The sequence below is a fragment of the Bufo gargarizans genome, chromosome 5, assembly GCF_014858855.1.
Source record: "Bufo gargarizans isolate SCDJY-AF-19 chromosome 5, ASM1485885v1, whole genome shotgun sequence".
Taxonomy (NCBI): Eukaryota; Metazoa; Chordata; class Amphibia; order Anura; family Bufonidae; genus Bufo; species Bufo gargarizans.
Genome location: NC_058084.1, coordinates 146,426,216 through 146,450,985, shown reverse-complemented (window position 1 = coordinate 146,450,985; position 24,770 = coordinate 146,426,216). Strand labels below are relative to the sequence as shown.

Here is a 24,770-nt window from a genome sequence, read left to right as displayed (position 1 = left end):
TGGCTTGCAGATGTGCAGAGGAAAAAAAACGGCAAAAATTACGCTGACTCCAGGTATATCCCATGACTATGGGCCCATTTGACAGCCAGAGACTTCCTGACCGCTTCAGGTAAACCCATCAAAATGGGGAAGCATTCCCTTTCACATCCGGAAATCAGTCTCTGATGGAAGCTCTTATGTTGCCAACTTGAGTGGCGGTGATAAGAACAGAGGTTACTGTAAAACAGACTCGAGGAGGCAAAGGGAAAAGCCAAGGCAGATCAGGCAGCAACAAAGGCTGCCAAATTGCCTAGGAAGACCCCTGCCTTAGTGGACACAGCTCAGGTCCCTGAAATAACTCATCCTGTCTTGCTGGAAGGTCTTAGGGTACTTTCACACTTGCGCTGTTGGATTTCAGCAGGCAGTTCGGTCACCGGAACTGCCAGCCGGATCCGGAAATCCGTATGCAAACGAATAGCATTTGTAGACGGATCCGGATCCGTCTCACAAATGCATTGCAATACCGGAAAAATGGATCTGGTATTTATTTTATTCACATTTTTAAAGGTCTGCGCATGCGCAGACCAGGAAACCGGATCCGTTTTTCCAGAACAACTGGTGCAGGTTCTGGCATTAAAGTATTTCATTGGAAAATAATGCCGGATCCAGCATGTGTTCCGGGATTTGGGCCGGAGAAAACAGCGCAGCATGCTGCGATATTTTTTTCCGGGCAAATAACGTAAGAGTGACTGAACTGAAGAAATCCTGATGTATACTAAACGGATTGCTCTCCATTCAGAATGCATTAGGACGGAACTCAATACCGGAAAAGTATAACGCTAGTGTGATAGTACCCTTAAAACCTTACAGGACTGGGCGGGGAAGGAGGAAAGGGACTAGTGGATGAAAAAAAGGGGGGACTGCAAATGAGGAAGGCCTAATACAGTTTCAAGGGAAACTCTGCCTTCCAAGGTCCCTCTAATCCACGATGGCAGAGGCAACCCATGGGCTGACGCACCAGTCAAAAACTACTTTGTGTGATATAGTACATGGTACGCCCCAGGGTTTAGCACTGTAGCAGCCAGATATACTCAAGGATGTATGATTTTTGCCCAAAACAACGTGAAACAAGGTGGTTAAGGTACCCCAGAAACTTTGTATCTGTTTCAACGCTTGCAGACTACATTCAACTACCCAAGGCGGGCATGTATGAGTATGTATTGGTGTGTGATAACTTGTTTTTAAGATGGCCAGAAGCATACCGGGTAGCTAAGACAACCGCAAAGAAGATTATGGCCAAAGTTGTATGCAGGTATGGGGTACCTGAGACCATTGAGAGTGACAAAGGTGTTTACTTCACAGGTGAAGTGATGCAGGAGATGATGGAGGTTTTGGGTGTAGAACAGGGCGTACATGCTTCATACCATCCACAAAGCAGCAGGGTAGGGTAGGAAAAAAGGAACTGAAAGGGACACTAAAGTTAAAGATTCAAAAAGCCATGAACAGAGTGCCTGCTGGAGCCCTCTTTTCAGTAAGGTATACCCCTAACCGTAAGACAGGCCTTAGGACTGTATTTTTCACAGCAGCTCCAGATGCAACATGGTTGTCTGACATGTTATCAGTTTGCACAAGCATTTGACTAAAATACATTCTTGAGTTTTTGCTTCACTTCCAGATCCTGATAAAGCACCAGAAACCAACCCACTTGTGTCTGGAGATTGTGTGGTGGTAAAAAGACACTTTAGAAAAGTCATCAAACCCTGTTATGATGGTCCATTCCAAGTGTTGCTGACCACAAGCACATTAGTGAAGCTCAAAGGAAAGCCTAATTGGATCTACGCCAGTCATTTCAAGAAAATGTTGAGTCTTGTGGGCTGTTGTTTCTCCTTGTGTGACTGCTGATCCTGACTCAAAAAATGTGGATTTCAAATGAGATAGTAAAAATAGGTTTCTGAGCTGTGAAAAAGTTGTGTAAAAGGAAGAACAAAGCTGTTACAGACCAATACTTCCAGTCTAGTGTCCCATGGACAGTATTGCCCAAAGATTCCCAGTATTAATAGTTTTTATGTTCACAATAATCGAGAAGCCACCACTCAACATCACTCCCATATATTCTGTATTAGAGATAGGTAAGAATCTGACTTCCAATTATATAAGTCCATTACGAGGGAGTCTATCCAATAGGGATAGGTTGTCTCAAAAGTGGTGAAACAAACAACAGGTACAATGGGACAGATTGTAGAACCCACTTAGATTAGGGACAGAGTGAGGCCATTTGAAATGGCTTCAAAGGGGGGACTGATAGCGATGTGGATATAATTCTTGATTAAAGGGGTATTCCCATCTTAGACAATAGGGGCATATCGCTAGGGTATGCCCCCATTGTCTGATAGGTGCGGGTCCCACCGCCGGGACCCTTACCTATATCGAGAACAAAGCGGGGAGAGCTGTGGCTGGAGGACCCCAGATTTCCCGGGGTCTGTCCACCACCAAGCGCTAATCCCTGCCTCTCCCATAGAAGTGAATGGGAGCGTGCCGCGCATGTGCGGCCCATGCTCCCATTCATTTCTATGGGGCAGACGGCAACAGCCGAGCCAGTGTTCGGCTATTTTCGGCGACCCCATAGAAATGAATGGAGGGCAGCTGCGCATGCGCAGTGCGCTCTCCTTCACTTTCGAGGCTCCCGCACCTATAAGACAATGGGACCCGCACCTAAAAGACAATAGGGGCATATCCTAGCAATATGCCCCCATTGTCTGAGATGAAAAAAAACCTTTAAGTAAGATGCCCCCCATATCCTCCAGCTCTCAGCTAACGCCTTATTCATATATGATGTATGCTGTACTGCTGTTAGATTGAAGCCATTACAATATGTCGCTTGGACTTAGATGTTTACATAGTTCACATACTAGAGTTAGTAAAACAATGCACAATTCGCAGATGCCAAGTGTTATCTCTTTTCATATTTTCATATTCTAGCCAATGTAACAATGCCACATGCCTCAGGGGGAATGCCCCTCTGATGTCTTTTTAAACTGCTGTACTTCCTGTATAAAATGAGAATTTTCTTTGACCCCAGTGTGCGTGTCACAGTTATTTTCTCCCGTGCACGTAAAACCCTTGGGTTATTATTGATTTGGAGCCGTAGAGCAAACATAATCAGCCCTGATTGAGGGCATCTTAAACACTGCAAAAGGCCCAGGTAATGCAGGACAGTAGCAGTAGACACAGGTCCCCTGTCGTTTTCTGGAAGAGGGGGCTGTTCACAATAAATTCCTGGGACTTGTGAACACGTTCCTCTTAAAGACAGAACATTGATTGGACTGCGAACACTTGAGACAGCCCCAATAAATACAGTTATATATTTTCTTATAGTGTGGGTCATAGGATAGCTATAAGTATGCTTTGTTTTTTTGTTGTTGTTCTATTCTATTTTTCTTCACAGTAACTGTGCTTCAATAGAGTACGTTCTGTATATTCTGAAGATATTCAACAAAGCAAAGTCTCAGCAAACAATAAGGGCATTGTTTACTGTGTAAAATTTGATGTGGATATGAGAGGCTGCTATTTTCCATATCTGAATACACTCAACTATATATTTATATATAAAATACAATCTAGTGGGCAGCTTTTCGCCCTGAGACACATTTATTTTAGGTACTTTTGTCTATGCTTCATTCTTTTATCAATCCATAGTGTACGACATATGAATAGATTAGCAAGCCACCCACCTTTTCTTCATCACCAGGACAATGCCCAGGAAGATGATAACAAAGAGAAGAATTCCTGCAATGCCTCCTGCAATTTTCACAGTGTGATCTGACTGTTTTTCAGGTTCAGGATCTGGCTTCCGAGTTGCAGAACCTAAGTGGATCATGCATTTAAAAAGAAACAAAGACATTTTTAATGAATAGATGACAAGTATAATGCAGTGGAAAAGATAAAGCATACATGAATGACACAGCCTCATTTCCTCATGTTAGTGGCATAAAGCATATGATACAACTTTTTAAATTAAAAAATCTAAATAAATAAAAAAGAGAGAGCATTAATATTTATAATCAGCATTGGTCAGTCATCATTGATTGTCACTAACTCCTTTAAGAAACACTAATTTTGGAATTTAAGACAATGATGAATAGGTACACCTCTAGTCTGCTCCACTAGCCTCAACATGCGTAATTGCTGTACCGGAAAAGCTCTCGTGTGGGCATATTGTACAATTCTGGGGTATACATTAGAGCCAACTCTGGTCAACCACAATGAGTAATAAAGAAACTATTGCAATATTCTGAAATGCAGGATACCTTGGTGGATGACCCTTAGTTTTGATAGTTGGGAATACTCTCTGCAAGAGGAGGTGGTGATGGGAAACTCACTAAAAGGAGTCAGGATGTATAGTTATTAGATTTCTGGAGAAGGGTCATTGATCCAGGGAGTTTTTTCTGATTGCCTGATTGGAGTCAGGAAGAACTTTTTACCCCTAAAATGAGGAAAATTGGCTTCCACCTCACTGTATTTTTTGCCTTCCTCTTGATCAGGCTGAACTGGATGGACGTATGTCTTTTTTTCAGCCTTACAAACTATGTTTCATAAGAAGGACCCTGGTAATGTACCTTGCATGTGAACATATAATATACTTTGACAACACTGAAAAAAGGAGCTTATTTACACTTATGTACTTTTTCTCAGCTGAACCAGTAAAATGCCTGCTGACCCAATCAATCTAAAATTACAAATGCTTGTGGTTATTTAGACAGTGAGCTATGGGTAAAAATATGAGCCATGGAAACGCCACAGGATGCCTTTAGCTTAGAGCTAAAAATTAGAGATGAGCAAAACGATTCAAATAAATCGATTTGTCTCATCGGCAGGTCTTCATCTAAGGGGGACTAGACATTTAGCCTGCCTGCACCACTGCTCCACATAGCAGAGCAAGGGCACAGGCGCTGTTTTGACTTTGAAGCAGCGTCTGCATAGGTGTGACACTGCTCCGACTCTTCTTCACCTGGGGGTAAGGCCCCACACAGGGGAAGAATCCCTTCTGATGGGACGAGTTGAATAGTTAGAATGGATTCACTTATCTCTACAAAATATCTTATTCCCAATGCAATTTTATTACTTCTTACAGAGACTATACAGCATATTGTACATAATCTGTACACACTATACAATAAAGTATTTAACTACACATTGAGAGTGAAATATGTATTCTTGTGAGATAACCTCATTGTATAATAATATGAAATGCTATTTTGCTTCCCCCGATGTCTTTTATAGCTTTGAGTAGACCCAATTGTGAATCTAACCTCCATTAGATCAATGCATCTGAAAAATGCACCTACATATTAGAAATGTAGTTCATAAAAATGCAGTCAATTAAGAAAAAACACTTTGCTGATATAAAACGACTCTTAAAGTGGAATTCTCAAATATTATAGGGGTTATCCAAACCTTATAATGCCCCCTCTAATGCCCCAGGCCCCTCACACAGGTTATACTTACCCCGCTCCCCGGCACCTGTGTGGCTTCTGATGCCGACACGGCCGCCGCTGCATCTCCCCATTGCACGGATCAAAAGATCTGGTGGGGGAGGGCGCCAATAGCAGGCCGTGACAAGGACAAGCCTTCCTAACATCGCAGAGTTGCAGAGGTGACTGTGCAGACATCAGTAACGTGGGTGCTGGGGAGCAAGGTAAGTACAACCTGTGTGAGGGGCCCAGGCATTAGAGGGGGCATTATATGGTTTGGATAACCCATGTAATGAACAAAATTGCTTCCCATCATATAATGTATACTGTACACTTAAAATATATAATGTCCAAAAAATGTATTGATATGAAATAAACTATCTGGCCATCACTACCTAAAAAACACATAATACATAAAAAATACAGATATGGTATGGTACGCATGGTTATTCAGGTAACCAAAATTACTATATACAACATAAAGTACAGTAACTATCCACATTGGGAGAATAGACACTGAAAAACAATCAATCAAACAGTATCAATGAATGAACTGCATAGCCAATACATGGTAAAAATATACAAGGAGTATGCACTTACGGACCCAGGTGAGAACTGACAAATCCATCACCTCAGAACCCAATGTGCCTAAGCATATCCATAACCTACAAACTGAGCCCATAAATAAATCTAAGGAACACACAAACTATATAAACCTAAAACACTTCAGAGCAGAAGCCTAAACCAACATTATCTAATATGTCTCATCAAATCTTTATTGAATAATTAGGTCATGGTCCTTTTTACATCATGTACCTTTCCCACGGGCTTCAAGTTTTTGCTTCAAGTGTTCCTCTAAGTATTGCATATAATTACAGAATCTGTGACCAGCGACCTCCCTATCAAACTGTTTGCATACACAGCTATAGACATAGAGCTGTGGTTCACCTGATTAAAATGCAGTTTTTGTTGGTCTGAGGCTGTGTTTTCGAGGTATGATACTTTTCTTAATATGCAAAGTAGACCTTTGGTGCAATTAGAGCATGGCCCCCTGCACACTAACGTGTGCTTCCTGTTGCCGTATTGCGGACCACATTTGCAGATCCGCAATACACAGGTGCCGTTCCGTGGCCATTCCGCATCACGGATGCGGACCCATTCGCTTGAATGGGTCCACAAATCCGGAGATGCAGAATGGTACTGAATGGAAGCATGGAACGGAACCCTACGGAAGCACTACGGAGTGCTTCCGTGGGGTTTCGTCCCGTACTTCCGTTCCGCAAAAAAGATAGAACATGTCCTATCTTTTTGCGGAACGGCCGGATCGTGGACCTATTCAAGTGAATGGGTCAGCGATCCGCTGTGGCTGTCCCACGGACTGTGATCGTGGATTGCGGCCCGCAGCACGACCATGTGGCGCACACGTTCGTGTGCAGGGGGCCTATCACTGTTACTCTTTTTACATCCAAGCTCCCTTCCTTTCTGTGGCCAGCCCCTCCCTCGCTGCTTTAATTGATAAGGCCAGGCAGGGGCAAGGCAGGGGCTGGCCACAAAAGGAGCAGAGCTTTGGTCCAACATGAGCAATGGTGACACCCTTATTGCACCTTAAGACCTAATTTGAATATTAATAAAAAAGTTTCATAACTTGGAAACTGAGTTTTGAATCAACAAAAGAAAAACAGCATCTTATTAATGTAAACGTTTTGTCGTTTGCTTTTAAACATTTTTTATAAATTTTTGGGTGTTTTTTGGTGATAGGTGTTCACTTCAATACAAAGCAGAATTTTCAGCTTGGGGATTTTCATGCAGATCTGCACCACAAAAAGTGCAGAAAAATCACAAAAAAGCATGGACTTGAACATGAAGGTGTTTTTTAATGCTTCCCATTCATTTCAATAAAATATTCTGTGCTGATTCTGCCCCAAGATAGGGTATGCTGCAACTTTTTTAGAAGTGTAAAAGTGTTGCGTCCCATTGAAATGACTAGGAGGCTAAAGTGTTTTTTAAGCTGATTTTGAGGCAGAATGCTCCAAAATAAGTGCCACAAAACTTTTTACATTTAGCCATAACTGTATGGTGGTCATCTCCTTAAATACTGACTGATGGAAAGCTGTGCTAATAGAATGATGCTTGTCGAACGGGAAAACATCTTAGATTAAATAATTCAATTAATTCAAGCAGATGTGGGAACCTTGGGTGAAATATTGGAAGAATTAGAAATCAGCTAATTTCTTAGATGTAATTAATTTTATTTTTTCTTTACCCCACTCTATTGCACAAAGGAAGTAAGGAGGTTGTTTTTTTTTCTGTACCTTTTAGTATGAAAACTTTTTGTAACTTCATGAATGAAAAAAGTAACTTGTAACATTTGCTAATAATTGGTTAACCCTTGCCTCATGTCTTTCAGGATTTTAGTTAGGATGGTTTTTAGCTTTGTATTGTATGATGCATTTTTTTATGTTCAAAAGTCTAATTCACTTGTTTAACCAAGACAATTGCTTTTTAAAAGTTATCCAACACTGCAACTGGCTGATCCCTAACTCCTGTGACTGCCCAATTCTCCATTTTTCCTGCCACATCTTCTGCAAGGGAAATTATGTGGCAGCCAATCAAGTTCTTCCAGAGCATCTCTTTGATCCAGGTTCATAGAGGAGGACCTCCAAGTGGAAGACTGCCCTCTATGACATCAGTCCTAACAAGATGCCAAGAAGTACGTCCCAAAGCTTGTTAAAAAGTCAAGACTTTGACTCATAGGGAGCCACTTCCAAAAGGTGGCGCCAGCAAGGTGGTTCTCTTTCCACTGGAGATACCTCTTTGCATAGTATTTTTCCATGGAGCATTGCCACCAAATCTCCATACACAGCTGGTCTCGTTAAGGAGAGCCAGAATCCTGCCTAATCTGCAGTCCTTGTGAGACAAACCCTTAAATGAATTTGATTCCAAAAAAGATCGGATATGCTTTAAGAGATGAGCCAATCGATTTAGCAGAATCTAAATTTCTTCAGATTTGTCTGGGTAGAATTTTTCCACAGAGAGTGAAAAAGAGTGAGGCATTAAAGCACTTTCTATTCGGCCAATTCGGACCAAAACACATTTTAGGAAATTTGCTCATCTCTATATACTTTCTTAAACACATTTTGGATTCTTAACCTAAATGTTAGCAGGCTGCCTATCTAACCTCAAAGGCATTGTGTGCCAGGACTGTGTATCAGTGTTATTCCAGCCTGTGCCAGAAACATCAGCAGTGGTACAAGGAAAAATGTATGCATGTTTGCCTGCAGTCTTTGTCCTTATTATACAAGCACAAAGGTCTTGTGACAAACACTGATTTATTCCACTGGAGTTCTTGATCTCCTCTGCAAGAAGTGCACCAGACGTAGGAAGCACAACGTGTCCTGGGTCTGCAAGTCACATACACCAAGCCCGAACTTCACATCATCTCATATATTTCATTACATCTTGTAACTGATAAAAACACCACATTAACAATATAATAAGTGTCTAGCCTTTCCCTTTATGTGATTTGCTGGATGTTTTTCATTAATTATTTTGCATAAGTGAAGCTGCAGTTCTAAAACATATTAGCTGAAACACCTGGAAATATGTGATAAGCTAATTTAACATGTATTTCACCAGCAATTGTTTTTCAGTACAATAGCCTATTTTTGCCTTTGGAAATTAAAATCTAGGTCACATCTGGTAGTCAAAAGACTCCTTCTAAGCAATTTATTCTCAAAGTGGGAAGCAGCTGAGTATCATACCACTGGCACCCACATTTAATATCTGCCTAAATGAGATAACCAGTGCCTTGCAGCAGCTACTGTCTTATTTTTCTCCAGTTCCCTTATTTCTAAAGTCCTGTTTACACTGTTTATTGTATAATGTGATGAAACGTCAAATGCACGTCTGATGGAATAACCGCTCTCTTTTCTAAATAAATTTAGGATGAAAAATATAAGAGATGCAATGTTCAATCCACTAAAGCCAATCCTTTCCTTTGCAGTTTTTTCACCAAGGCCTCCAATTTTTTAATCAAAGTCTGACAGTATTCATCATGCAAGTTGTCAGAAAAAAGAAAGATGGTCAGAAAATTGGAATTTACTTCAGAAAGTCTGAAAATGATGCCTTTTTTACAAGGCATAACCATAGATTACTTATTCAACAAAATGCTGTGAAACACAGTAGAATTGATGACTGTGCAAAACTTTGTTTTGCTTCTCTACTTTTCATTATAAAGTGTATTTTTTTAGCATGCATTGTGTAGCATGGGGATGCAGCAGTTATGGCTGATACCATGGAAGGCTATGCTTACACTATATTTGTGGTGTGCATTAATATAGATGATAATGCCAACAATACGCCAAGCTTATTCACAGTCTACAATAGGCTAGAAGTAAACTAAAAGAGTGTGCCTGTGCCATATGTTTGGAGACTATGCATTAACAGAACCTTTTTTTTTACAGTACTTAATAGCAAAGGCATCCTTCAAAAAGTATATACAATTAGGGATGTATGCAACGCTATTGTATGTTGCACACGTCAGGACTTTTGGGTCAGCTTTATTAAGTGCAAAACAAGCCTAATATTTAACCCCTTCTTACCCCGTGACATACTATCACATTACTGTAAGCAAGTCATTCCTTTAATATCATGTAACAGTATGCCACAGTGATGGCATGGGTACAGGAGCTGCCCCTATGTCATCACTTGCGAGAACCGGTTATATGATACAGGGAACAACCCACTTTAACACCCTGGAGCAAAGATAAACCCAAATTGTTTAACTATTTGGATGCCAAAGTCACTTGCTGACCCAAGTGGTTAGTCATAGGGAGGGGGCTCTCTCTGTCTTACTGGTACCCCTAACAACGTGATCGAGGAGTGCCAGTGGGTTGCTATGGCAGCCAGTGGTGTAATAAAAGTCCTGGAGGTAGGATTTTTTTTGGGGCATTGGGTGCTTCAGAAGCCACCTGGCTGCTATGCCAAGCACCCTGCAACTGTAATTGTGGTGTGCCAATTGGACAAAAGGAGCTTGTCTAATCACTCAGATGCTGAGGTTGACTGTGCCATGTTAAATCACTGGAATGGGAATTATCTCTGATCCCACCCATGAGAGCCAGGTGCCTGCTGTATAATGCAGCTGCTAGTAATGGCGCAGCCAAGTTCCTGAGCCCATGCCATTGCCATGACATAGTATCACGGCACATAGCCCTGGCATTCTGTGATGCAATAGTATCTTACAGAGAATTAAAGGGTTAAAATGTCCTATTGCTTTGTTTCAACAGATCCTATTCATACCAAAATGGCTTCCAAAGCTTTGTGTAGGAGATTCTGAATAGCCTCATGGAACACACCTCAGTAACATCAGCGTTGTTGTTTTTTTGATCAGTGGAACATAAATGGAATTCAATTACAGTCACTGCAAATACGTTTCGAAACTTCATGGAAATCCCACCAAAAATAGCGTAGGCTGTCACAACACTAAAGGTGAAGGGGTATGGGGGACTCCATAATAATGCTCAACGGTTTTGAAATAGATGTTTTGCATGTACATATGGATACAATGACCATGTTCAGCTTTAACCCACATTTTAAGGGAGACCCTCTAAACAGTAACAGCACTGACTAAAGCATGTTTTGTAGAAAACAACCACCATTTTGTTTATTGTTCAGTGGGTGATGGGTGACCCATCTGATCCAAACAAATGCACCACTAAATGCAATCTGCCATTAAAATGATGGCCGTATGAATATCCTATTACTTGTGTCAGCATATTTTTTTATTCATTTACCTAAAACATTTTCTTTTGTAGGTAGTAAGTAATACTCCCCACTCGTATTGCCGAATTCTGAGTGAAGAATATACCTGTACAGAGTTTTTTCTGTGCTATGCAATGCACTTTGATGTGCTGGAATGTCACTTGTGACTTATTGCCCCTTTATGCATGTAATGTTTATCATTTTGTGCTGTGGCAGTTTCATCCATAAAGCAATATACTAACACGAAAATGAACTTTCAGGAGTTTTATGATTGCAGATTTTTCTTTCAGCTCAAAAAAATCCACAAAGGCAAATGCTTTTAAATTTCTGAACAGAGTTCTGGATATTATGAAGTAAGACTGTGCGTATGTATATGCAAAAGAAACAAAAATAGCACTGATGAAAATGTGTAGGCCAGGGCTACAATGAGGTTGAGACGTGGTTTCATTTATTCCACATTAGGAGAAAGTAAAATGTGACTATGGCAACTATTAAAACCATGCGAATTAAAGAAGTAAACTTGATTTTACTGGGATATGTGCACAAGTTGCGTAGCACTAGACTTAGGCTTTGCTGTTATGGTATAAAACAGACGTAAATGTTTAGAGTCACTAAAGCCCTGATTTATTAGGACTAGAGATGAGCAAATCGAATCCCACGAAGTGGAATTCAATCCGAATTTCGGGATAAATTCGATTCACCTCGAAGCCAAATTTCCTCGTGCTTCATGCTAGCGAATCGATTTAACCTGAAATAGTGGGAAAAAAAACATACTTACCTCCTCCATTTGCTCACCGAGCGAGATTTCGTGCCAGATCTTCAAGCAAGTAAGTTTGATTATATTTTGTTGAATGTTAATTTTACACAGATTCTGCGATCATGTATGAATGCGGTGTCTAAGGGGCTATCGCAGCTCCCTATCATTGCACCCACTACTTACAAAAACATGCGGTTTGTGACGAAGTAATTCGTCACAAAGCAAATTTTTTTGTAAAATTCGTCGAATCAATCGAATCAAACTATTCAAAGATGTGCTCATCTCTAATTAGGACCTGCGCTGCTGGAGTAGGCATGCAATTTATGACGAAGTATAGATTTCAGTCATTATAAACACCAGTTTCCGGTGTAAATAATTATTAATTACCAGGGGCCGATGGTCCCATACTCACAACGCCCTCACTCGGCCCTCTCCACGCCCCTTTTTCGCAGACTAGGTGAGGATGCATTAAATGCAGATTGCAAATGTATTGAAACTTATCTACACCAAAAATAATAAATTCCCCCCTAAGTTTCTTCAGTGTTGGGTCTGGCTTGTCCCTGGTAACTGAATAATTTTACAATCGCCTAATGCCTTATGAGTTTTTTTTTCTTTCCTCTACATACCTGTGACAATATTTTATTGATAATGCTGATATATACTGCACTGAGAAGTGTATGCCCTTGTGTTTCAAGATGTATTAACAGCACATTTTACAGACCAGCAGAAGTGATAACTTAGGAACGTCAAGTTATTCACCAGTCAACCCCAAAAATTGTCACATGAAAACAAGCAAAGAGGCCTAATTTTATAACTCGGCAGCAATGCCCCTTCATTTGTAACTGCAATGAATGAAATAATATTGGTTTGCAGCAGCTGTTCCCATTTCAGCAGATTTTAAACCGGGTGTAAATAGTTGTTCTAAGAAAATATTGTGCATAAAAGCTAGCACGTCTGGGTGTTTTTCCATATCATGGTTACGAAATGCATGGTGATCCATTCATGAATGATTTGTCACTGTCCAAAAATGTTGTCTGCAGAAGGCAGATAATACATGAGTTTCACTGAGACAATTTATTTCCTGTGTGGTCGGCAAGAGAAATGTGCTTGAGAAGCAAACTGGTTTTCTGAACGCTTTTGCCCTTATTTCTTTCTATACAACATTAGATCACTTAAACTATACATGCAGGGAAAACATTACTAAAACCAAGCAATTTTTTATATGAGAGAAGTTTAATTATCTTCATTGGCACACAAATGTGGATCTCGAACAATGGCCATCAGATTGATAAATTGGAACAATTATAATGAATGGTAATGCTAATGTTTCCTTCAAAAGGTTAATGCAATTTGCATCCATAATTTTTCTTTGTTTCTGTATCTTTAATTGTCTACAGTGTGTTCATACAATGTAGCATTTCATTTATAACCATACCTAATTAGGTTATATATATGTACTATCTATATATCTTGCAGTATGCTGCATACCTTTTGAAGATCTGGCAGAGAAATTAATATATAGATTTAACCATAACCATATATTAATTCAACTTTATGTTATCAGTTATACCTGTTATGGTTCCTATGGTCTCAGAGTGGTAACTGTTATTAAAAGACTCACGAAATGACCGAGTATATACAGTCATTTACCCAGAATAACTGGACCGACCACCAGGTAGATACAAATACAACTGTATATACTATTAAGGATGAGTGAATTTCTTTACATTTAATTTGAGTCTAATTAGTTGGAAACGGCCTAGAAATTAGATTCAGGTATGAATCGATCCTACCCAAATCAAAAGTGCTTTAAATGCCAGAAAAAACTTCTGCCTCTCATCTAAAGAAAGAAAAAAAAAACTTGAAACTGTGGTCGTCCCTGTGCGCCAAAAGAGGTACCCTATCGTGTGTTTTCAGACACAAATCACCTTCTCACCCTCAACAATCCCAAGGAGTTTCTGGCAACTCCATCCAAAGGGATTGAACGGGTACCGGCAGCACGGACCTACCTCACCCTCCCGACCTATTGTGTGTCTAAACCTGTTGTGCGCTTACACCTGCACAACACCCTAAGGTGAGCACACTCAACCCATCACTTTTATCCGCGTATCATCGCTTACTATCCTATGAGCGCCTCTCCCTTTTTTCTCTCCTGCCATAATTGCCATCTAAAGAAATGTGGATTCTAACAAATCAAAATAATTGGAAAAATTTGGGTCGACTTTTGATTTGCTGCTCTATGCCTCATGCCTTCATTGTTTTCATTAGCTGTTGGCATATACCAGGATATTATTTTCAATAGAAAATTCCCTCGTTAGGATACTTTCACACTAGCGTTTTTACTGGATCCGGCAGGGTTCTGCAAAAACGCTTCTATTACTGATAACACCACGCAATAAAAACTTTTCGTTTGCTACTGGGTAAAAACAATTTGTCCTATACTAAATCGAGTGTGCGGATTACAAATCTGAAGAAAGAATTGTTGTAACACGTCATAAAATTGTGGTATGCATAAGTATGCCCAAATGAATTAAGCACTTGGAAAGCATTAAATAATTTTGAACAGAACAAGTTTTACTCCAACAATTACCTCATCTACATCAACGTTTGCGTAGTAAAACAGTGTATAAAAATGTAATGGAATAACAAAATTTCAAAAAGTCTTGTTTTTCAGTTTAAAAGTCTTACTTGAGCAAGGCTTAGTACTGTTAAAAGTGCTTCAGGCATCTGCTTTTGCATTTGTGAATGGTCATATTTTCCAGTTGCAAAAACTAGCAGTAGTCCCTCATCATGTTGGTATTCCGGCGGCCTTGATACCTGTTCTCCATTGTGGAAATATCTTTATAGAACCGCTCTTCATGTTCGTCACTTACGTGTCCCAAATTGGGTAAAAAAAGTAAAGATGGGAATGTAAGAATTGCACTTTCAATGACATTCAGCAGCCAAGTTGTTCATATGCTGTAAGCATGTTGTCGACTAATTCAGCATAGTTTGCAGCTCGTCTGTTCCCAAGGAAATTCTGCACTACTAGCACAAACTCATCCCTGCAAGTTCCAGAAGGTTGAGTTTTGTTCTGAATGTGTCATCATACATTAGTTTGTTGATTTCGGGGCCAATAAAAATTCCGGCCTTTCTTTTAGCATCAGTTTTCAGTGTGCTAAACTTCTCTTTCAAATACTGGAAACAATTTCCATCACGATCAAGTGCAATTACTACATTTTTCATTAAACCAAGTTTAATGTGAAATGGTGGAAGATAAACTTGAAGTGGATCGACCAGTGATTTTTGTTGTACATTGTACTGACCAACTCTGTGCTCGACTCTGAGAGGCCACTGTCTCATTTTGTAATGATTGTTGTCATCATGACTGTTCCATAGGCACAAGAAACACATATGCTTTGTGTACCTTAACTGTAGGCCAAGCAGCAGTGCTACCACTTTCAGGTCAGCACAAATTTTCCATTTATGTTCTGAGTATTTGATCATTCTCAAAATTAACTCCATAGAATCATGGGTCTCTTTCATTCCAAATGCATGAGCCAATGGAACAGATGGTTTTTCGTTGTGCAACAAGACAGCTTTCAAACTTGTTTTGCTAGAGTCTATGAATAGCCTCCATTCATCGGGAACATGTGTACCATCTAACTCCATAATTAGACCATTTACATCAGTACAGAAACAGATATCGCTTTCCATTCCATAGTATGCAGCTAACTTGGTGTGTCGATGACAAAAGTGTGAAGTTGTAGTGCCTCGTTGTAGCAAATTCCATTCCTAAAGTCTAGAAGCTAGCAGTTCTGACTTTTCGTTAGATAAGGACAGATCTCTTACCAGAGGTATGTGTCATCCAAATCGGTCGGCACGGTGTATAAGGAATCGGGGTGCTCGGTCAAAGGGTCGAATTTCCCAGTAACTGAAGAAAATAGAGGACCGGCACTCGCAAGTTGCTGGTAGGTTAAACTTTATTGGTCACTTTTCAAACGTCAGTGACACGTTTCGGCACCTATAGTACCACTTGTTCACAGTTTAAGAAAGACACTATAGGTGCCGAAACGTGTCACTGACGTTTGAAAAGTGACCAATAAAGTTCAACCCACCAGCAACTTGGGAGTGCCAGTCCTCTACTTTCTTAGATCTCTTACCAGATCATCTAAATCTGATTGGATCAGCAAGTGCGGCTGACCCTCCAGTTGTTCTGGATCAGGAAATACATTGTGACAATCAACATCTTCTTCTTTATCAGGATCAGAACCGTCTGTTTCAATTGCCATTGGATTCTCTAGATCGTGTGGTACTGGTTTAAGAACAGACTCAGAGTGAGGATAAACAATTTGCGATTTGTTTCTCTTTGAATATCCGGCGATTTTAGTCATGCAAAAGTAACAGTCTGGATGGTGATTTTTCTGCTCACGCCAAACCATAGGCACTGCAAAAGCAACTCCTTTCTTTTTACCATTCAACCACTGCGTTAGCCCAGAGTAACACACAGTGCAACAAACATGAGGTGCCCAGCTTTTATCTTGATCTCCAATTTTACAAAGTAATACTTTATATAAGCAAGAAGCACTCGCTTTGTCAGATTCTTGCGCTGATCATAAGTAGTGTATTTGCCACATATGTAGCAGAAATTGTCTGGATCGTTAAGACATTTGAGTTTATCGATCTTAAGTTTCAAAACTGATAGCACTATAACAGATCACTTTATCAAAATCTGTCCAGCTTGCCTTATATACTTACTGCTGACATCAGCCTAAGTGTGTCCGGACAGGCCTGGACATGTCCATTGGAATATTTCCAATATAATGCTTTAATATTATAACTGAATAGGCTTTGCATGTATAAAATCTAGACGTGTCAGGCAAATTCAGAGTTCATATTTGGAATCAGCGCGCTCATTTTAGTATAAATCACGTTTTTTCTCTCAGTAACAAAATCATTGTTGCGCAGTGTAATACAACCATCTACATCCGTTATGAATGGATCCGGTTGTATTATCTGTAACATAGCCAAGATGGATCCGTAATGAACTCCACTGAAAGTCAATGGAGGACGGATCTGTTTTCTATTTGAATCAGATTGTCAAATTGTGTCAGAGAAAATGGATCCGTCCCCTATGACGGAAAACTAAAATGCTAGTGTGAAAGTAGCCTTACTATAATTTCTTCCAACACTTATTAGGACAGTCAATCCTTTGCTAGATACCCACAATACTCAAGCATGTGAAAAATACATAATTTGTTTTGATTATTGAGGAAACCATATTATTAACTGTTCCTGAGGCTGATATTGTAGACCGGCAGTCTGAACATCATATTAAATAGGTACACCTCATGCATCCTATATCTACTATATTGTTGTTCTCTAGTGATAAGTTGTAGAAACTAACATTCACCAATGATCTCTGTTGAAATATATCAATTTAGTGTATACTAATGGTTCACTCAGCTAGTGAATTAGAGACAGGTGACGCACAGAAAGTCCTCTTTTTCCAATAAGGATATCCATTTCTTTATTATGTCACAGTACCTAAAGTAATGGCAATGAACTATCAGTCCATGTCCTTTACTCTTCAATCCTCCCTAAATACATATAAAATGGATACAAAAATGATGTGGGCAAATAATGGATTTGGAAGCTTAACAATGAACTGAGGAGTCAAGACCTCTTCTTTCAGTAGAGTATGGGGAACACACACGCATAGAAACATTAGTATGGCCCATCACTGGTCTGTCTAAACATCCCATCGATCTGCAGACAAACTGCTTGTTAGTTGGCTGATTGGATCTTTTATGCGAGCATAGAATGCTCACCGATCCGCCATGCATTTCCAAGTGTAAATGGGGGATGTGCTGCTGACATAATTTTAGGTGCGTAGAGGATAAACTTAGTAATGATCATTCATTGCCCATGGAGTTTCCATCGGCCTGTAAAATGACTAAATGAACACCAATCAACTTGTTTTATCATTGAATACTGCTTTTTATGAACAAGTATCAGCCCACATACTGTATTTTTCACCTAATAAGACGCATTCAACCCCCCACCCCCCAAAAGTGAGGGGAAGATGGCAGTGCGTCTTATGAGACGAATGCTGCCATTTAACACTGATACAGTGCCGGCCGCGATGTATAAGCGGGGAGGGAGGAGGGTCTGGCAACTGATATTGGAATGGCAGCGGGGCTCAGTGCAGGTCACTGTATTCTATTACACCGGGCCCCGCTCATTGTACTATTCATATATAGACATGGGAGTTATGTTAAACTATAGATATCCTCTGCAGCAGTAGCGAAATCCACATAGTACTCACTTGAAACTCTCATAGTAGGCAGGCCGTAACATCACGTGCCTGCTCCACCTGCTTCATTCATAAAGTGGGAGGAGCAGGCACGTGACGTAGTGAGTGATGTTACACTACCATCCGGCCTGCCTGCTACGGGAGTTTCAAGTGAGTACTACGTGGATTTTGCTACTGCTGCAGAGGATTTCTATAGTTTAACAAAGCTCCCATGCCTACACGTTGTACGAATACTACAGTGAGCAGGGCCCGGTGTAATAGAATACAGTGACTGCACCGGGCCCCACTGCCATTCCAACACCAGTTGCCGACCCCACCCCCTGTATTGGGGGTCATTCACTATTTACACAAGGACACTGTTATAGGGGGATATGTGGATGACACATATATAGCATAAGAAGCTATATATGTGTCATCCACAGATCCCCCCCATAGCAGTGTCATCCACAGATCCCCCCATAGCAGTGTCATCCACAGATCCCCCCATAACAGTGTCATCCACAGATCCCCCCATAACAGTGTCATCCACAGATCCCCCCATAACAGTGTCATCCACAGATCCCCCCATAACAGTGTCATCCACAGATCCCCCCCATAACAGTGTCATCCACAGATCCCCTCCATAACAGTGTCAACCCACAGATCCCCCATAACAGTGCATCATCCACAAATCCCCTCCATAAGTGTTATCCACAGATGACCATTAGTTTAAAACCCACCAAAAGCACACCTTTTGGTTCAAAATATTTTTTTCTCTTATCTTCCTCCTCAAAAACAACCGTCTTATGGGCTGGTGCGTCTTATATGGCCAAAAATTCGGTAAAAGGGCCCTTTCTGTATGATCTGATAAAAAACCTTGTAAACAATTTATATGACCATGCACTTTTCATGACAGTTACTTTCAACTTTATTTCCATAGGGGGAACTACCCTGGCACTCCCTGCTCCCATTTCTAGATGAAAGACATTTGTTGACAATTATGCATATTATAATTCTTAGATGTCATCTCTATTGTTAAAGGGACAGGTCTTCCTGCTGCAGTCTCCTGGGGAGCCCTCGACTGGATTCCAAGGAACTCCAAAGATCCAGGAAACTCTGGCTGGTACACTGATTTAAGATATCCTTGGTTTTCTAAGCACCATATGTGTAAACAGATATAAAATATCAGATCATGAGAAGCTTTAGAAGAAGAACATCTCACACAATACACACATCATAATTGCATGCAGTGAGAAACATTGCATTAATGACACATACATGAAATGAATTGGTAATAGTACATTTCTTACTATTGCAAGCTAAAAACAGACAAAAAAGCAAATTAACAGTCACACATGAACAAAAGAGTAGAAGACTGTAGAATGATCATGGTAATGATGGTGATAAGAGGCAGAAGAAATGAGAAATGAGTTGTGTGTACTTCAATGTCTGACCTGTTAGTTGGTCGTCGCCTGCAGCAGGGGCGATGCGAATGTATGGTGTTGTAAGCTGAGTCACGATTATCGCAGCTAAGGCAAAGGAAGAATTCCAGGTCAGCATGCATGAGGAGGAGAAGAAAAGCCAGACTGAAGCAAGGCCGACAAGAATACTGTAAATGTTTCACCAACTCTGGAACATTATACTACCAAAACACCACATTTTCTGGCTGAGAGAATACAACAGCATGGAGGAGAGTAATAGAAAAAAGTTCACTGTGGAAATGATTCAGTAATTCTCTGGTTAGAAACTGTGAATTATGAAAACATGCATTTTAGTGTAGGTTCGTACATAGGCTATGCCTCCCCTTACTTCTACAGTGGGTGGAAACAATTTTAATATTCAACAATCTTAATACTTTGTGGCTAACAAACTCAAAAAAAAGCAATAAAGCACAAACACATACTGTAGAAGCCAATGGAGTGGGTAGTATTGCAAAAACAACTGCATGCACTGCAATGTGTTGAGCATGTGAGGCAAATCAAATATCTATGGGCCTGGGCGATTTTGCCAAGAAAAAATAAAATCTAGATTTATTTCAACCCTATGGACGATTTTCTATTTCAATCTCAATTTTCTTATTTTTGCTAATTAAACTGAAAATAAATACCAAGGTACTAATACTAAGGACAGGCCAGCAACTTCTAAAAGGTGGATAACCCCTTTAAGGATAAGGCTACTTTCACACTGCCGTTTGGTGCGGATCCGTCATGGATCTGCACAGACGGATGTGCACCGATAATACAACCGCATGCATCCGTTCAGAACGGATCAGTTTGTATTATCTTTAACATTGCCAAAACGGATCCGTCTTGAACACCATTGAAAGTCAATGGGGGACAGATCCGTTTTCTATTGTGACAGATTGTGTCAGTGAATACGGATCTGTCCCCATTGACTTACATTGTGCATCAGGACGGATCCTTTTGGCTCATTTTCGTCAGTCGGACACCAAATTGCTGCAAGCACTGTTTTGGTGTCTGCCTCCAAAGCGGAATGGTGACTGAACGGAGGCAAACTGATGCATTCTGAACAGATCCTTATCCATTCAGAATGCATTAGGGCAAATCTGATCAGTTTTGGACCGCTTGTCAGAGCCCTGAACGGATCTCACAAATGGAAAGCCAAAACGCCAGAGTGAAAGTAGCATAAGTTCAAACCTCCTGTGTGAAATACGTTTCCCTGATCCATTTGGATCAGGACAACAAATTTCACATTGAATGCCTTCTGTCACCATCAGATGGCATGGCATCCCTTGCCATCAGTTAGTGTACAATCCTTTTTTTTTTTCTTTTTTCTTTTATCACAGACCAAAAATCCTGCAAGTCTGGCGCTTTTTGTCCACAGAAAAAAAAACTGATTACACATCTAACTGATGGCAACGCATACCATCTGATGCCGACAGACGGCATTAAATGTGAAATCCATTGTCCTGATTGAAAGGATATGCTAATCCATACCATCAGAACAGGGAGGAGTAGACAGCAATGTTTCTCAGGGGGCGTCTACTTCTCCCTGGCTGTGAGATGGCCAATCATAGTGGAAAGCGTCACAGCCAGGGAGATTTGACGATTCTGTAAAAAAACGGAATCGTCAGGGGCCTCAAAGAAGAATTTACTGAATTCATTTGAATAATCACTCAGCCCTACCTATAACTCTATATTCTATCTATTTTGCTGTGTGTTATACTATTTTATTTCTTAGGATTTATATTGCTTTAGATTGTTTGCTGTTTTGTGTCCTTGTACTCTGGAGTCTCCCACACTGTGGAGAAGAAATTACTCTATATCAAACTAAGGCACAGCAATGAGAACAAATTACTGTATTCCACAAAACATCTGCCTCTACTAAAAGCAGGTACTTCTACAGAAGGAGAATGACTGTAGTTATCTGTAAATAATGTTTCCTGGGGGAATTGATATTTCATTTTGCATATTACGATATTTTTCCTTTCTCAGATCCATTTAGTGACCTCACTCATATAATATTGTAAATTAGTGTGCATTAAGATAATAACCATTCAGCATATGTTCATTTATGATATAGAGAAAACAGTTGGACTAAAATGATGGTATTGTTAGGACTGAGAAGGCTACTCCATAGCATGCAAAAATGTTTTGAATTAAGAATTAGCAATTTTCACACAATATTTTTTTTACTGTTGTAAACATGAAAAGATTTGTACAAAGGACCGTCACCTCTCCTGACATGTCTGTTTAGTAAATACTCCCCCACCGGTAAAAAATAACAGGGAATCAGCACAAAGTTCTAACAAAAGAAGCTCCAGTATTGGTATATGAGGGGAGTACAGTTACTTTTTAAATTAGACATGTCAGACAGCTAACACTCTTTAAATAAACAATTTGGATAAGGTGGACTCGGTTCACATCATATTTGGTGAGATTGTTTAAAATATTCTACTATTTCACTCTATGGAGGCAGCAGGTGGTGGAAAGGGCTTGGATGTGCAGTTTGAAAAACAGGGCAGAATCAAAAGTTACTCCAAGGCAGCAGATTTGGTTGACCGGGCAAAATGTGCAGCCATTGATCATGATAGATAGGTCTGTTGGGGGAAGCTGATGTTAAGTTTTAGAAAGAAGGCTATAGAATTCTGGATAGTATGGCGGTGATATGTGGACCAGAGAGGTAAATTTGCATGTTGTCAGAATAAAAGTGATACTGAAATCCATGGGACTCTATGAGCTGTCCCAGGCGAAAGGTGTACTGGAGATTGATAAGAGCAGGACAGAGGACAGAGATTCAGAGGACAGAGCCTTGAGGGACACCAAGACATAGGGGATGAGACGAGTAGGTGTTAGAGGGAGAGACACAAAATTTTCAGTCTGTGAGGTAAGATGTGATCCAGGAGCGGGCCAAGTCTGTGAGGCCATGAGATGAGAGAGTTTGTAATAGAAGAGAGTGGTTGACAGTGTCAAAGGCAGAGGACAGGTCAAGAAGGAGGAGAACAGAGTAATGTTGTTTGGCTTTGGCAGTTTGCAGGTTGTTGGTGACTTTGGTAAGGGCAGTATCAGTTGAGTGGTGGGGTCGGAAGCCAGATTGTAGTCGATCAAAGAGGAAGCAGGAAGAGAGGTGATAGGACAGTTCAAGATGGACATGTTGTTCAAGTTGCTTTGAGGCATATGGTGAAAACTAGACAAAGAAGATGGGTCAAAGGAAGGGTTTTTGAGGATGGGTGCAATAGTAGCATGTTTAAAACCAGAGGGTAAGGACACTTACTGACACTATTGATAGGTTGGAGAGATGAGTTAGGGCTGGGATAAACACTGTGGTGAGCTTGGGGATGAGGTGGGATCAGATTGGGTCAAGTGAACAGTGGTGAGATGTGATCTGAAGAGTAGGGTGGAAAGGTATTCCTCTGTAATGGTGGAGAAGCAGGTTTTGGGGGAAGAGGACTGAGTAGTTATGTAGAGGGGATGTTGGCCCTGTAGGCTGATGCTTTCTCTGATGTTATCAATCTTTTGTTTAAGGTATGTGGCAAAGTCCCCACCTGAGATGAGAGGTGAGGCTGGGGGCACTGGGGAACAAAGAAGAGAGTTAAAAGTGTTAAAACATTGTTTAAGGTTGTGAGATGGGGACGATATGAGAGATGTGAAGTAGGCCTGATTTTAAGTGAGTGAGGACTTGAAAGAGAGGAGGGATTGTTTGAATATGATAAAGTGCTCCTTAGAATGGGATTTCTTCCAATGCCACTCTGTAGCCCTGGAAGCTTGTCTTTTCTTTGGTCAGGTTGGTGTGCAAGGGTTACCTATTGATTTTTTGGGGGTTTGTTGTGTGTGAGGGGGAGGGGGGCACTGAGTTGAGAGCTGTAGTTATTGTGGTATTATACAGAGTGGTGGCAGCATCTGCATCCTGGAGGGAACATATGGTAGAGAGTGGCAGTAGAGAGTGAGAAAATAAACAAAAGTCAAGATATTTAAGGTTCCTGCGAGGGAATGCTAGTGTGTGAACTGAGGAAGCGAGATTCGAAATGTGCGTTGGGGTCTGAACTATATTGGTCAGTATTGACACACTGTACTAAGTATTCCCTTGTATATCATGATTTATATATTTATTGTTTGCACTAGGCACTTTATTTCTTTGTATGATATAGGGATCTAATGTGCGGTTGGGAGTTAATTATGTCCTGCAACTGCCGTAGGGAAGATATGCATTGAAGTAATATTGTTACACTACCTGTGTAGTTCTGTCATTGCGTGATTTCTGCTGCTACTGATAATTTTATTTATTATTTTATAAACTAATAAAGGATACATTATTAATATATTTTAGTACTATTTATGTAATCTCTTATTGGTGTGGTAGAGATCTGCTCTGATAGACACAGTTGGGACTCTGTTGGAGCCATTTTCTATATTGGTGTAATTATACCTCTAACTCACAATGCAGAGTCTCAGTGCTTTCCTATGTGATACACCTTAAGCCTGTCTCACCTGCCACTTCCTTGTGATAGGTTCTCTCTGTCAGCCCTTACAAGCAGGAGGCAAGGAACAGCATTGTGAAGCTGCATGTCATAGAAATACACAGGATATTCTGCACACAACACTCACACATAGAATAGACAAGCCGTGGAAGTAAGGTGATTTTTATAATTTTGCAGCTAATCATAGAATGGACCACCTACTATATGACTGCTCTCCAGGAGCCATAGATAGGTGAAATGCTATATTTAGAAGCAGTCTATGTACGTGGGGGCAGACAGAGCCCCCTAGGTAAGGAGGAGAGGTGTCTGAGGACTGCCAAGGGGTATTTTATAGATTATGATGTAGGTTACAGGAAGTCAGCTACACAGCTGAAACTGACCTCTGGTCTGCACAGGAGAAAAAGGGTTGGACTGATAGTCAGACTGGAGATCATATGACATCGCTGTCAATAATTATAGAGTTCAAAATATATGAATGCAATTGAGCTGGGATAAAACAAATTGGGCTACTTTCACACTGGCGTTTCTGGGTCCGCTTGTGAGATCCGTTTCAGGGCTCTCACAAGCCGCCCAAAACGGATCAGTTCAACC

At 40.5% G+C, this 24,770-nt stretch overlaps 1 protein-coding gene across 5 annotated transcripts in view; it reads right to left on the bottom strand.

Annotated features, from left to right (window-relative positions):
- The window catches only part of PTPRM (protein tyrosine phosphatase receptor type M), a 766,319-nt gene that overhangs the window by 243,259 nt on the left and 498,290 nt on the right, over nucleotides 1-24,770 (bottom strand). For 3 of the 5 annotated variants that reach the window (XM_044295693.1, XM_044295689.1, XM_044295690.1), the window contains exons 14-15: nucleotides 19,696-19,770; nucleotides 3,711-3,843 (exon numbers count right to left, since the gene is read on the bottom strand). In XM_044295693.1, coding sequence (XP_044151628.1) covers nucleotides 3,711-3,843; nucleotides 19,696-19,770 — 208 coding nt within the window. The remainder of the gene's footprint in view (nucleotides 1-3,710; nucleotides 3,844-19,695; nucleotides 19,771-24,770) is intronic. The other 2 variants (XM_044295691.1, XM_044295692.1) reach the window with 1 other exon arrangement.